We start from the raw sequence: 13,865 nt of genomic DNA, 5'->3' as shown, positions 1-13,865 counted from the left end.
CACGTAATCGAGTCAAGAAAGGAAATAATTGAAGGTATGGGCACAATCTAGGTAGAAGGAACAAAAAAAGGGATGCTGGTGAGAGATGGGGGAGATGGTGTAATAGGGTATTTTTTGATAGGCAATAGCAAAAGAATGTTCCTTTCTTTGCTGTTGCATCAGTTCTCTTTACAGGTAACAGGCTATGGACATGCAGATAAGCCAGTGCACACAGGCAGGAGTGTCCTTGCATTTCATTTTTCCAGTACGCTCATTTGCCTGAGCTTGGCTTAGGCACAGGGAATTTGAATGATTCATATCATACCATAGTGTGTTTTATTTAACTTTTTACTAAAAGAAATATAAAATCAGGGTGAGTTGGACATGCTGAAGGGAAAATCATGATGCTTTCTCTTTTTTGTCTGCTTTTTTTAGCCCCTAACCCACAGAAAACTGACTGATAAAAAATGTAACCCCTTCTGTTTATTAATCGTAGTCAGCTAACCTTTATATCTCTTCAAGTGGCTTTATCTCTTTTTAGATAATGTTTACAAATGTGTTTGTGGATTTTTAGGTCATTATTGGCACAGGAGTTTCAGCTGGAATGAATCTGAATGAGTCATACCAAGTGGATGTTGTTGGGAATATTCCTCAAGGGTAGGGATGATACGTTCTTGTTAAGACTGTGCCTTTTCTGTATTGCATATAGTTCTTATCATATTAATTCATAAATATTAATTTCATCTCCAAGGTTACGTGCCCCAGCAGTTCCTGAGATTGAGCTAATTCCAGCAGTATTTGTGGATGCAGTAGCAATAGCAGTAGTTGGATTTTCAATGGCTGTATCAATGGCCAAGATCTTTGCCATTAAACATGGTTACACCATCGATGGGAATCAGGTAAAAGTAGCCAAGTTGCTTTGTTGAAAATTCTCAGTAGCACCTTTGTTACATCGTTAAAGTAGAGTGTGATATTGGCAAAAATGAGGGCTTCTTCAGTAGTGGAATCAGGCCAGATTTTTGACAGCACATTTAAAGGCCAGGAATTAGTGTAAGTTCTTCTTCTGGCTGTGTTTAAATAACCAGTTTCACTTTCAGCTTCATTTTGGGAAACCTGCTTCTGCTGTACTTGGACATACGCTTGACTATTAATTTTTTGGACAGTCATTACTTGGCCATACTGTCCTGATGAGCAGCTACATTTTCTCTGTTTCCTGTAATAGAGCAAAGCATAGAGGTCCCATGTGATAAATACAGTACCTTATGTGCCAAATAACTCTTGTCTAGAGTTTAAAAGTTCCAATTATGTTTTATATTTTCTTTTTATTTGCACCCATTGCAAATGGGCAACTTGTCGTTTTCTGGAGCAGCAATTGGCCCTATCTGTACTTACATTCTGAGCATGATTTGAGTGATAAGGACTGTGTTTAGAACTCCCTAAATTAAAATGATATGTCCTCCTCACCTACTCTGGCCTTCCTGTGCAGTTTAGAATCAGTACTTCAATTGGATTATTGGTCAATAGCATTGTGGTGTCAAGGGAGGCAGAGTTCCTGTGCTGTGACACATCTCCTAGAGCACACATCTGACACAGCACATATCAGCTGTTCCCCCCTTTTCAAAATTATTGCCTTCCTCTGAGAGTAAGTGAAGTTTACCTACAGGGTTTTACATCTGGTCAGGTGAGTCTTATCCTTCATGTGCTTTGTTACCCAAAGAGAGAAGAGGACAAATCTGTAGCTGCATGAGTGTAATTGGCTCTATTTACCCTAAACATAATAATCACTGACCCGAGTTAAGTATCTAAAACTTTTCCTCAGGTGGTGCCAGATGCTACTTCTCCTGGGTGTTAAAGTGTAGCACTCCTTGTCACAGTAGCAGTGCATGCCAAGGGTTTAAATGAATCCAAAAGGATTGTACAAATGCAAAGAGAAATACTCATTGAGAACTATTGGAAATGTATTACTCAAATCACACTGTTGCAAATAACAGGATGCAGAGTAGTCGGGGGAGGCTACATTACAAGCAAATCATTGCTTAGGCATCAGAAATGCAGTACTGAGGTAGATGAAGCTCCTGACCTCACTCATGGGAGCAGTTCTCATGTGGGATCTCCCTGAGGAAGCAGCAGACAATCATTGTTTTTTTCATGTACAGCAATGGATTACCACTCATGGAAACACAGGCAGGGCTGCTTTTAGTTTTAAACACATAGGGGGAGAAACAAAGAAAGGTGTTTGCATGAGAAAACATTTTTCATGTCTATTCAGGGTTACAATTCAAATTATCCCCAATATGAAGAAATCCTTAAAACAAGCAGTGCTGTCATTCTTTTTCATTTTCAGTCTGATTAATTCCCGTAACATTTAGCAATAAGAAATGTCTCCAGCATTTCATATGAGACTTTATTTAACAGATGACTTTACATGCATCAGCTTGTGCTTGTGAGAACTGCAAGTATAAGCTACAATTAGGTTGCTTATTCTCTAAAATGAGGTTGCTAGAAAGCACTGTAAATAAGATGTGGTTTTTAATGTCTGTGGATAGTTCCAGCTTGGTACCACTGCTAAGTATAAGTGTATATTTAGCTTTCTTTGCTCTATTGTGTAACACAGGAACTTATTGCCTTGGGAATATGTAACTCTGTGGGGTCATTTTTCCAAACCATTTCAATCACATGCTCGATGTCTCGGAGTCTTGTCCAGGAAAGCACGGGTGGAAAAACTCAGGTAAGTAGAATTCCCAAATCCTGAGCCAAACTAAATTTACTCTTTGGAGCTCCAAAACTAAAGTCTGAAGCTTATCTAGATGGCTATCTTTCTCTGCCTGAGCCAGAAGAATTAACTGGAGTTTCCCATGTTTCAAATCCAGACTGTGTCAGGATAGAAAGTGGCATGGCAAAATGGGTGAACTGAATGGAAGGAATCAAAAGCCATTTGTACAACCAGCCTTGCTGAAAGCACAAGGGGTTAGCTAATCAGTAATATTTCCCCTTGGGAACACTTCTGAATAATCTCTGGCACTTTTTTTTGTTCAGATTGCAGGTACACTTTCTGCAATGATGGTTCTGTTGGTAATTGTGGCTATTGGATACCTTTTTGAGCCACTTCCACAGGTAAGGGAGTTTTTCATATTAGACATTGCATTGACTGTGAACAGAGGCCCATGAATATTGCTAAAACTTGAGATTGTGGGAGGTAAACAACAGTTTAGGCTTTGATCCAGAAGCCTTTAAATTTTGTATGCATTTTTGCTGTAAATTAGCCTAGAAATAAATAATGTTTTGAACAATTCAGCATTATTTTTGTTGTTGTTTTTAGTATTGGATATCCTGGACTCTGTCTTTAGACATAAGAATACCTTCAAGCAATTCCCCTTTAGAAGTGTTTAGGTTGGAAAAGACCTTTAAGATCATTGAGTTCAGCTGTTAACTCAGCACTGCCAAGCCCACCACTGAATCATGCCTCTAAGTGCCACATCTACTTGCTTTAAATATCTCCAGGGATGGTGACTCAACCACTTCCTGGGTAGCCTGTTCCCATTCTTGACAAACACTTCCATGAAGAAACTTTTCCTCCTATCCAATCTAAACCTCCACTGGCACAGCTTGGGGCGATTTCCTGTCATTCTGTCACATTTTATTTTGCAAGAAGAGTCCAGTCCTCACCTGGCCACAACCTCCCCTCAGGCACAGAGAATGATAAGGTCTCCTTGAGCCTCCTTTTCTCCAGGCTAAACACCCTCAGCTGCTCCCCATCAGACTTGTGCTCCAGACTCTTCCCCAGCTCTGTGGCCCTTCCTGGACTGTCTCCAGCCCCTCAATGTCCTTCTTGCACTGAGGGGCCCAAAACTGAACTCAGGATTTGAGGTGTGTCCTCACCAGTGCTGAGTACAGGGGGACAGCCACTGCCCTGGTCCTGCTAGCCACATTTGATTGCAGCATAAGAATTCTGGGTTGAAGTTAAAAAGTTAAAAGAAAGTCACTGGCTAGTAGAAAGGCTGGGGCTGGATAATGGCTCAGCATAATGAGTGGGATTTGCTGCAGTTTATACTTATTTGTATAAAATATATGAAAAAGTGTATTTCTGACTTTTTAAAAAATCTGTTTCTGGTGATGTGCAAAGGATGATACACAATTCCTGTTTATTGCTATAGGAGTTGGATCTTGGGTTACAACCATATGACTGTTGCAGGAATTGTTTCAGTATGTTGTAGAGAAACATGAATTTGAGATTATAGTCTACTGCTTCAGGCACTGTACGTGTAGCAGCATGAAGTGTAGGAGCATGTAATTCCTCTTGCTAGGAAAGAGTAAATCAAACTGAACTGAACTGGTTTGCCAATCCTGCAGCTGCAGTAAAAGTACATGTTCACTGAACTACCTGAAAAGTTTGGGGTTTTGAATAGAACATCAGTAAGTTCAGTGAACTTATATCAGTTATAAAGCACAGAAGTAGTTATTTGTGATCCTTTGTAGTTCTTATTTGGCACTGGATTTATTTTGCTTCTGAAAATTGCATTTCTGTAATGTTCTTAGACAGTGCTAGCTGCAATTGTCATGGTGAACCTGAAAGGAATGCTTAAACAGTTTGGAGATGTCATGCACTTCTGGAGAACCAGTAAGATCGAGCTGGTGAGTATTGCACAGCCCAGTGCATATATTTTACTATACTAAATTTGTTACTATCCCCAAAATGGCATAGAAATTTACCAAGGAATTACAAATTAATGTTATTGCAGGTGAACATAAGTCAGGCAGCTGTAAGTACCCTGGGAGAGTGATCTGTCAGAGACAAGAATATTTTTGTTGTTGCTCAACAATCTTATAACTCAGGTCAGCAGTAGTTTGGTTGCAGTAAAAACAAAAGCTCTGGCAGTTTTGCTATAGAAACTGCCCTAAAGATTGTGGGAATGTCCGAGAAGAATTTGAAAACAGAGTAACAAAGAAAATCACTTGAAGGTATTTGCCGTCTTTTAAGAGAAACCAAATACCTGGCTGGAGTGGGCCAGAGCTAAGAGTGTATTGGAGGGAACATGTTGGTGGCATTTCTCTCCTGCATGAACTGGCTGATGGAACTGAGTTAGAGCTACTTGCAAGCCTTGAATATTTATTTTTTTTAATATCTTAAGGTATTTGGAGTCTGGTGATGGTAGAACAAGATTCCTTGGAGAACAGAACTTAAGGCATTCATTAATATGTGACAGTTTGTCATATGTTAGAGTGCCTTGAGTTTTTATGCCCTTCAGAAAGGTTAAGGCAATTCTCATCTGGCATCATCATGGGTTACATTAGAGCCTATTCCTGATCAGAAGTGATACATGGGTTTTGTGGTTGGGTTCTGCTGTTGTTTTTGTTGTTAACAGGAAAGAGGATGCATAATAATTCACACTCTTTTTTTGTTTTAGGCCATCTGGGTGGCAGCTTTTGTGGCTTCTCTTTTCCTGGGGCTAGACTATGGTTTGCTAACTGCAGTAACATTTGCAATGATAACCGTTATTTACAGAACACAAAGGTCAGATTTCTTCTTTATCAAAACTAACGTTTGCTATCTTCTGTGTGGTTTTGTTTGCTTAAGGGGTGCAAATAAACAGAAGTCCATCCCACCCTCTTCAGCTGCATGCTGAATGGAATTTCCTTCCTAATATAGGTCATGCCCTTTGGCTCTGATCCAGGGTTCACATTTTCTTTTTCTGAGAACAAAATTTTTAGAGGGCATGAACTTGTATTCTCACTAATAAACAGAAGATTTTTCATTTCACATAGTGATTAATCTTGTTTATTTCTTTTAATGCTTAGAGTTTAGAATTTCAAATTTTCTTTCTGCCAGTTTCAGTATATGACTACGTTTTGTGTGCACTAATTGCCACAGGCTGAGGTTGTGTCAGGTTGTCATGGGATGAATGCTTAGGTATTTTAAAAGAAAGTTCTAATTTGTAAAATACAGTGGCTGTTCTTCTAGTTTTCAAGTCACTTCTCCCAATTCAAAGTGACAAAGTTCTTGTTGTGAAGCTTTCCAGGTCTACAGTGAAATGATTTATTGCATGTGTGGATAGGACTGGCATGTGAGGTTTCTGGGCTCAGGGTCTGGGACAGGTGGAAACTGTGTAAAAGTCTTGGTTCTGTCTGCATTGGAGTGAAAGCAAATTGTGAAATCTCCACTCTGCATAAATTAGTATTTTTCTGCCATCTCTATACAGTTTTACTCTTGCAAACAGAACAGTAATGTACTTTGCTGTCACAGTTCTTGCGAGTTGGGAATATTCATTTGCTTAGGCATTGTCCTGGGAGCAGAGTGACTCTTTGAAATTGCAGCATGTTTTCTGTCAGCATGAGCTTGCATGTTTGCAGGACAGTCAATAGAGTTGCACCAGTTGGTTGGTGCTTGTCCTGGGGTGACAGAGAATTTGCCCTGTACTTTTGTATGTTTTGACTCATGTTTTTCAGAAAATTACAACATTTCCACACTAAGCTTATCAATTGATTTTGCACTGACAGAAACGACTTTCTTTTAATTGAGTTCTGCCATAAACTGCTCACTGCATTTAACCGTGTTTAGAAAATCCTGTACCAGACAGGCCCTGCAGAATGACCATTTAAAATAAGTTTCAGTCTGTGTAAAACACTCACTTTTCCACTTTGTAAGTGATAATACAGAAATACTTGTTTGCTTTCTCTCTAGCCCTGAATACAGAATCCTTGGTCAGATTCCTAACACTGACATCTACTGTGATGTGGAAGAGTACGAAGAGGTAGGAACAGTTCTTCTGCACTGAGGGGTTTCATTCAGTGGGGCAAAGACAGCTGTGGCAATTTTCTGCTTTGTCCTACCACACTGCACATGCAGTGCTGGCTGCTGAGCATTCACCTGTGTTGAAAGGAAATAAATAGATTTGGGTTCAGTAGTAAAAGTTGCTTTGTTCAAAATGCGAGCTCTTTGTACTGCACGTACATTTCACCAGGCAGTGATCAAAAGTATTTCTATACTAGTTCCATTGTCCAAGTGCTTAGGAACACCACTGCCAGAGCTGCTGTATAAACAAGGGCACACCAGGCCATCTTCTTTATTTGTGTGGCTGTAGTGCATGGAATCCATGGAACCCAGGATCCAAATTTGTATGTTCTTCAGAATTGCACAAACTACTCTAAACAGCATCCCACCCGTCCCCTGCTCATTAAATGTATGGGATGAATGGCACAATTGCTCATCATGCACTTAGTTTCTCATAAATGCCATTTTGTTCAACCAAAAGTTGATGAAAGCATTACATTTTTCAGTGCAGTGGATACAAACATGCTGTATTTATTCCCAAACAGCAGCTACAATTTTCTGCACTCTCTGCTATGTTCTCAGAGATGCTGCTATGAAAGTTACATCGTCCTTTACTGAGGAACCAGTCTGTAAAAACCTATGGAAAAAGATCATGCAGTTCTGCTTTAAATATGATGCAAAGCAGGAGTATGAGTGCTCTCATTTATATATGCATGCAAGGGAGAGGAGCCTCCATTTCTGTTACACTGAATGCAGTCAGCATTTCCTCCTGGGTAAAGGTGGGGCTGGCAGCATATGGCAGGCTGGGTCTCTGCTGCTGGCCAGGTCATTTGCATGCAAAATGTCACAGTTCAGCCTGGTTGGAGATGGCTGCATTTAAAGTAGGGGAGAGAAGTGAATATCAAGACCTGTCTGAAGGTCTGGATAAAACCACAGATTTGAAAGGTTGGTTTTCTTGGTACCTGGGGAGTCAAGAAAGAAAAAGAGAGAAAGAGGGAAATAAGCTTTTATGCCTGTTGAAATGGAGGCTAAAAGGAAGCAATTCTAGGAGTGCATGATTTCCTCATGGTAATATCAGCTGCAAATAGCAACATGAAAGAACTGCAAATATTTAATTTTTATGGCTGTACATTTTGGTGTAATATAGAAGGAGAAATGTTACCAGGCATTGATAGTGTGCAGTATTACACTGAGAGACAGGGAGGTTCTGATCTCCTGGTTGCCTTTGCCCACAACAGTGCCAGCCTTCTTTATCTGGCACATGCTGAGAGCCATCCAGGGCTGGCTGTTGCACTGCTGCATGTTCATGTCTTATGATTACACAGGGGCTTTTATTCTGTTTAACTGTTCACATCCAATATTTTCCTTAGGTTAAAGAACATCCCGGAATCAAAATATTTCAAGCTAATACATCTCTTTATTTTGCTAATAGTGAGTCATATACAAGGGCACTGAAGAAAAAGGTGAGTAAATTCTTTAATATCTGTGTCCTGAAAACTCAAACTGGCTTCTGAAACATGCTCATCTTTCAGCTCCTTTAGTGTAGCCCTTAGCACAGTGTTTCTCAGCCTGCGGCCCCTGGTGATCTGTAAAATATGAGAAGGTGATCCTCCAGCCAGCTACAAATTATCTTAGGAAGCAACGACATGGTGGGAGGGAATAAACAAAGTGTTGCCTCATACTAACTGCTCCTGAATGGAAAGTGGTGGGTGCAGAGCACAAACTGGTCAAACCTTTTTTTTCAGCAGGAAACTAGTTGCTGAGCTGAAAACAAAACGGGAATAAAAGTTTCCTTGTTGGGTAACTAACTTTACTGGAGTGTAAGACCGTGGAATACTGTGGGCATTTAGTGCCTCTCATGGGCAGCAGGTGGCCTGCAGGCAGGGTGTGCCTCACTGCCTGTGGCACCCGTGCTGTCACCAGGTGGCAACAGCAGTGACCCGGTGACAACTGTGCCTCTACTAACTTCTGAAACATTTTTCTGTAGCTCCCATGGCGAGTCTTGTACAAAACAGGTGGGTGGTACTTGCCCTCACAAAGCAAGAGATATTGGTGATTATTGCCCAAATGCACTTCTCTCCCCTTTGCTCTCTGCACTCCAATCAGCATTTGGTTGAAACACGACACTCTCTGATTTCAAGAAAAGAATGAGATGCATCTTTCCCTCATCTTGTTAACACAGTGCTTGCCAAGATGATTCCTTCTTTACACTGTTCTCATCCCCACCAAGGGAAGCTGGAAAATGCAGGCTTCTTATTTAAATTGATGGCAGTGATTAATTCAGTGCAAATTGATACTCCAGTGCCATCCTAACAAGCTGAATCTTCTCTGATCATACTTTCTTCTCCTGACAGACTGGAGTGGACCCTGGTGCCTTATTAAAAGCAAGGAGAAAAGCCCAGAAGCGCCATGCCAGGGAGATAAAGGCAGCAAATGAACTCAGAAAGAAAGCTGTGCTGAAGCTGGTGAGCTCTTCAGTAAATATTTACCTCTGCCTTATCAGCTTACAGGCTGCTCTCAGGTGTTACCTCTCTTGTGTTTCATACAAGCTGTGCTGCTTAGGGAGGAAGTGCTGTGCAGTGGGGACAGGTGGCTGAAGGAGCAGTGTCAGGATCAGAGGCTCACTGCTATATTGGATAATTATGTTGGGCCTTGATTGCATTCAGGTAGCACAAAGTAGCACTGAAACTCTCCACACTGTCATGCTGTCTCACCAGTGGTGTTGGCAGAAATCAAAGGGACTCTGCTCCTCCCCACACACTTGGAATAATAATAATGTAAGAATAATATATAATAAAATTAATTCTAATTAGCCCCTGTAACAAGAAGGTGCCATCCCCTCTGCTAATCCTGGCATGGCCCAGATACACTGAGAAGGGTTATTTGGGACATGCTTGTACTGTTATGCATATCTAAATTCACCACCATGGTGGGAGACTGTGTGATTTTGCCATGGGAAACCTAAAAGAGGCCTAACTTGAGAGCCCAACTGCTGTTCTTTATTTTAAATATATAGGTCTTGATGGAATCAGTCAGGGATAAGAGAAGGAAATGGAGTAAAAATGTGTCAGTAAAGTGTGTGACTGTTAAAAAGCTGAGCATAAGAGAACAAACCTTGATATACACAAGATAGGGAAGAGTGTGTGCACATCAAGCCAGTTTCTGTAGTGACCAGGAGCTTGTCAACTTTTAAAGGCTTAAAGAACATGAGTGAGGGGAGCAAAGGGATTTACATTGAAAAAGCATTGATTGCCTTTAAGCTTTATTCATCTTCTCTCCCAGACAAACGACGTAGAAGCAAGTGTAAAACATGAGATAGCAAGTGATGACTTACCTGTGAATGGAAAATTTGCAGATTCTAGTGTACAAGAAGAGATGTCTCCTGATGAGCATGAACATTTTGTGGAGCCCAAATCAAATATTCACTCTTTAATTCTGGATTTCACCCCGGTGAACTTTGTGGATTCAGTTGGAGCAAAAACACTAAAATCAGTAAGTAGGGATTTTTTTCCCAGAAAGACCCACAGAAAACTTTTCAGATACCTAATAAGGAGCCTGTCAGCATGAGACATAACTGCCTGCTCAGATACAATCCAATATCTCACCTAATCACTGGTTTAATTTTGTAAGTTTTAGCTGAATACTGGGGAATGTGTACTCTGCAGCTTTCACAGTATTTGGCTTCCAGAACTGTGATGTGTATGGTGATGTATTATCTGCATTTAACTTCAGCTTAACTCTGTTGTAGATTATAAACGAATACAAAGAAGTTGGTGTATGTGTCTACATTGCCAGCTGTAGTGGTGAGTTGAGATTTTTTTTTGTGATCTTTATGGGGGAGATTGTGTTTTAACTCCTTCCCTCTGCTCCCGAATTTCCTGCTGCCAGCAGTGCCTCAGTAGTATCAGCACTTCACATAAAATTGGACTTGAGGAAAAGCAAGCCCATATGCATTAGAGCCTTAACTTCAGTGAAAAGTAGAGCACTGATGAAATGAGCTTTGTGAGGACTGGATCCTGCTCCCATTTCTTCCAGCTGGCGAGTTGTGAATGCCACACTGAACTCACTATCTTGAAATCATAGTGGTAATGCAATGAGGAAAAAAGCCTGAAATGTTCCAATATCCAATATTTGGGATTGCAGCATCTTCTGCCAAGAACAGGCCTCTGTCTGTGTCTGCATAGGCATAGACTGCTTGGAGTAGAAGTAGCATGTGATGCACTTGACTGTTTCCAATGTTTTAGTAACAACAAGTAAGAGAACAACTTCTCATCTTCTTCCTGGGATCCATTGTCTTCCATCTTTGTACTTAAGTGTATGTGCTGATGCCATGTTTGGGTTTTGTTTTGTAGGCCCTGTAATGAATGAGCTGACAAGACTGAATTTTTTTGATAAAAGTGTAACAAGAGAGTTGCTGTTTCACAGTATTCACGATGCTGTCCTTGCTTGCCAAGTGAAAGATGGGTCTGCTGCACAGGCTGACGCCAACCTTTGAAGAGTGGCATCGAGCAGAATGGGAGCCAGATTTATGCTGATGGAGATTCATCCTGAATATTTAATTTGCACAGTTTGAAGAGAGCCTGAGGCTGTTTGTACCTACGGGTATGGGGTGGTGCTTATTTTTTGTAGGAAGAGTAGATGAGGAAATGGAAGCCTTCATGCTCTTGAATTTTTTCCTTTGATCAGGGTATAGCCTTCCAATAATAAACAAGCACAAAATTATGCAAGAAAAGAAAATTTAGTGTGTTCTGCTGCAGTCAGAATGTGGTGGACAAGGTGACATTCCTATTCCTGTAGACAAAATGGGCACTTTAACTCACTACAAGTGGGATCTTGCAGGAGGTAACTGTTCTGCAAGTGCAATACACTGTACCAGTGTCTTTAAATAACTTTCTTAGATGACTTTTAAACCTGATGTCAACATCTGCATACAACAGATTGGTACAATTTATAATACTCTGCCAGCTGGATTAAGGAATTCACACTGGTGGCATTTAGCTGCTGCTGTTTTTAAACCTGGATGGTAGAGTTATTTTTTTTTAATACCTAACCTGTCTCAGCTATACCCAGTTCTTCATTTCTGCTCTAAATGAAGTCAGAAACTCATTGTTTAATTATTACATTATCAGTATCGTAGTTGCACTGGCACAACTTGGTTAGGCTGTCTAGAAAAGAACACAGCTGATTTTAATCTAAACTTAATTTAGCTTCAAAGTTTAAAGACAAAATTGTTCTAAGACAGGAGTGTAGCCTATTTAAGTTAAGAACTGATACCCTATATGCAGTCTCTTAAGCTGGAATGAAAGTTTAAGCAAGGTCTAAAGTTTCAATGGTCAAAAAAAAAAAGGTACTTTTCTGTTGTCCATCTTCTTCCCAGTAGTGCTGCTTTTGCCACAGCTTTTAAGTGCTTTGAGAAATAGAGTTCAATATGGTACATGATTGGGTTTTTGGAAGAAAAAGGGTTTCTTTTCCTATTGTCAGCCTGGCCACTGCAGTACTGTCTCACTTCAGGTGTGAGGTGAAAAGCATGGAAATCACGCAAAAGAAATCTTCAATGCCCTGTTCCCCTCACAACAGTCACTGTGAAGCTCAGCAGAGGCAGGAACCTAAAAGTGTTTCTCTGTAGGTTATTTTGACAGCACAGGGCAAGTGGGGCATCAGTGACATTTCACTCAGCACCCTCAAATCACAGGTCCTGTGCATAAGGAATTCAGACACCTTCCTCATCTCTGGTCACAGAATGTAATATTTTATTTCAGGCTCTGTTACATTTAGGGCTTGCTTCAGGTAAACTGTTTCTGGGGACCAGGGAAGTTGGGGAAGATACTTAATTTCCTCAGACTCCCCTGCCCATAAGGATGGGAAGCTTTCTGCATCAGAAATTGCTGCTTAGCTGGAGTTCAAAGGATGAAGTGCATGCATGTGAAGACATTGTGTGTGCTTATTTAAACAACTTTTGGTACATTTTATAATGTTAACTAGTTCAACAAACCTTTGTATCTACATACAGTATATTTTTCTACTTTCAGCTTGTTGCAGCTTCAGTTTTTAACTCTCTGGTCTCTTCAGTTCACATTGAAATCCTGTCAACTTCCAAAATAAAGTGATGTCACTTGTCAAAATTTTCCACTTTGTCTTGGTGAGACCCGGTATGAGGGACAGGCTGAGAGCCCCAGACACGGGTGGCTGATGCCAAGGGAGGGGCCAGGAGAGGCTTCCACCTCCAGCCAGGTCTTCCCTGCTGTGCTGGTTCCTGTTCCTGCCTCCTGCCACCCCCATGAAGCCCTGTCCATTTCAGGCCTCACAGGGATACACAACTTCAGCTGGATCTCCCACCGTGGTATGAACAGATGCACTTCCCAGGGAGCTGCTCAAATGCTGGACTGAAAACCTTTGTCCAACCTTTCCCACATCCCAAACCATGCAGAGCAAGTGCTCCTGCAACCTCCCAGCAGTGCTGGTAACTCATCCCACAGAACAAAATTTTCAGCAGCTTTTGCTCATCTCTTCCTGTGTTTTGCTGCCACCAGCTGAAGCACTGCCTGCCCTTGGGAGCCTGAGCCAGCCCCTAAAAAGGGAACCCACTTCCTCTTCCCTGCACTGATTACCAGACCACTATCCAAAAGTTAAATCCTCTCTTAGGCTTGTCAGTGCCAGAATAAACAACCCCAGGTCCTTCAACCTTGCAACAGGGCTGCAGTTTGTCTGTGCCTCCCCCCTGCTGCTGAAGCCCCACCACAGCAGATGGCACTGGATGGCCTAAATCTGGCTGGTACCTTGTAAAAATCAGAGTCATGTTCCTTTCCCCTCCTTTTTCTTTCCAAGAGCCCTGATAATAAATTCAGGATATTTGGTAAGATCCAAACTCTTTCTCCATACTTCATTTACCCTTCTCAAATAAAAGCTACATTTGATTTCAAGTGGTGCTCCTGGTAAACAGAGATGCTGTCAGTGCTGCTTTCTGAAAATGAGAAACATTCTGTCCCACCAATAAACCTGCATCCATCCTAAAATGTTCTTCCTGAAATGACACAGGAGTATTGAGATTGCCCAGGTTTCCCTATCACGATACTGACACCAGCCAGAATCCTAACCCTGTCCATGGCTGTATACTCTC

At 41.2% G+C, this 13,865-nt stretch overlaps 1 protein-coding gene across 2 annotated transcripts in view; it reads left to right on the top strand.

Moving 5' to 3' along the window:
• SLC26A5 (solute carrier family 26 member 5) overlaps window positions 1–12,870 on the top strand; it is a 33,203-nt gene extending 20,333 nt beyond the window's left edge. For both annotated transcript variants that reach the window (XM_064421938.1, XM_064421939.1), the window contains 12 exons: window positions 554–636; window positions 731–878; window positions 2,594–2,707; window positions 3,016–3,093; window positions 4,516–4,611; window positions 5,385–5,491; window positions 6,659–6,728; window positions 8,119–8,211; window positions 9,103–9,213; window positions 10,031–10,240; window positions 10,497–10,551; window positions 11,101–12,870. In XM_064421938.1, coding sequence (XP_064278008.1) covers window positions 554–636; window positions 731–878; window positions 2,594–2,707; window positions 3,016–3,093; window positions 4,516–4,611; window positions 5,385–5,491; window positions 6,659–6,728; window positions 8,119–8,211; window positions 9,103–9,213; window positions 10,031–10,240; window positions 10,497–10,551; window positions 11,101–11,243 — 1,308 coding nt within the window. In that variant the 3' untranslated portion in view covers window positions 11,244–12,870. The remainder of the gene's footprint in view (window positions 1–553; window positions 637–730; window positions 879–2,593; window positions 2,708–3,015; window positions 3,094–4,515; window positions 4,612–5,384; window positions 5,492–6,658; window positions 6,729–8,118; window positions 8,212–9,102; window positions 9,214–10,030; window positions 10,241–10,496; window positions 10,552–11,100) is intronic.
• Window positions 12,871–13,865: the final 995 nt, after the last annotated feature.

This window comes from Passer domesticus, chromosome 5 (genome assembly GCF_036417665.1).
Source record: "Passer domesticus isolate bPasDom1 chromosome 5, bPasDom1.hap1, whole genome shotgun sequence".
Taxonomy (NCBI): Eukaryota; Metazoa; Chordata; class Aves; order Passeriformes; family Passeridae; genus Passer; species Passer domesticus.
The sequence above is the reverse complement of the archived record's forward strand: the minus strand, read 5'-3'. Positions and strand labels throughout refer to the sequence as shown.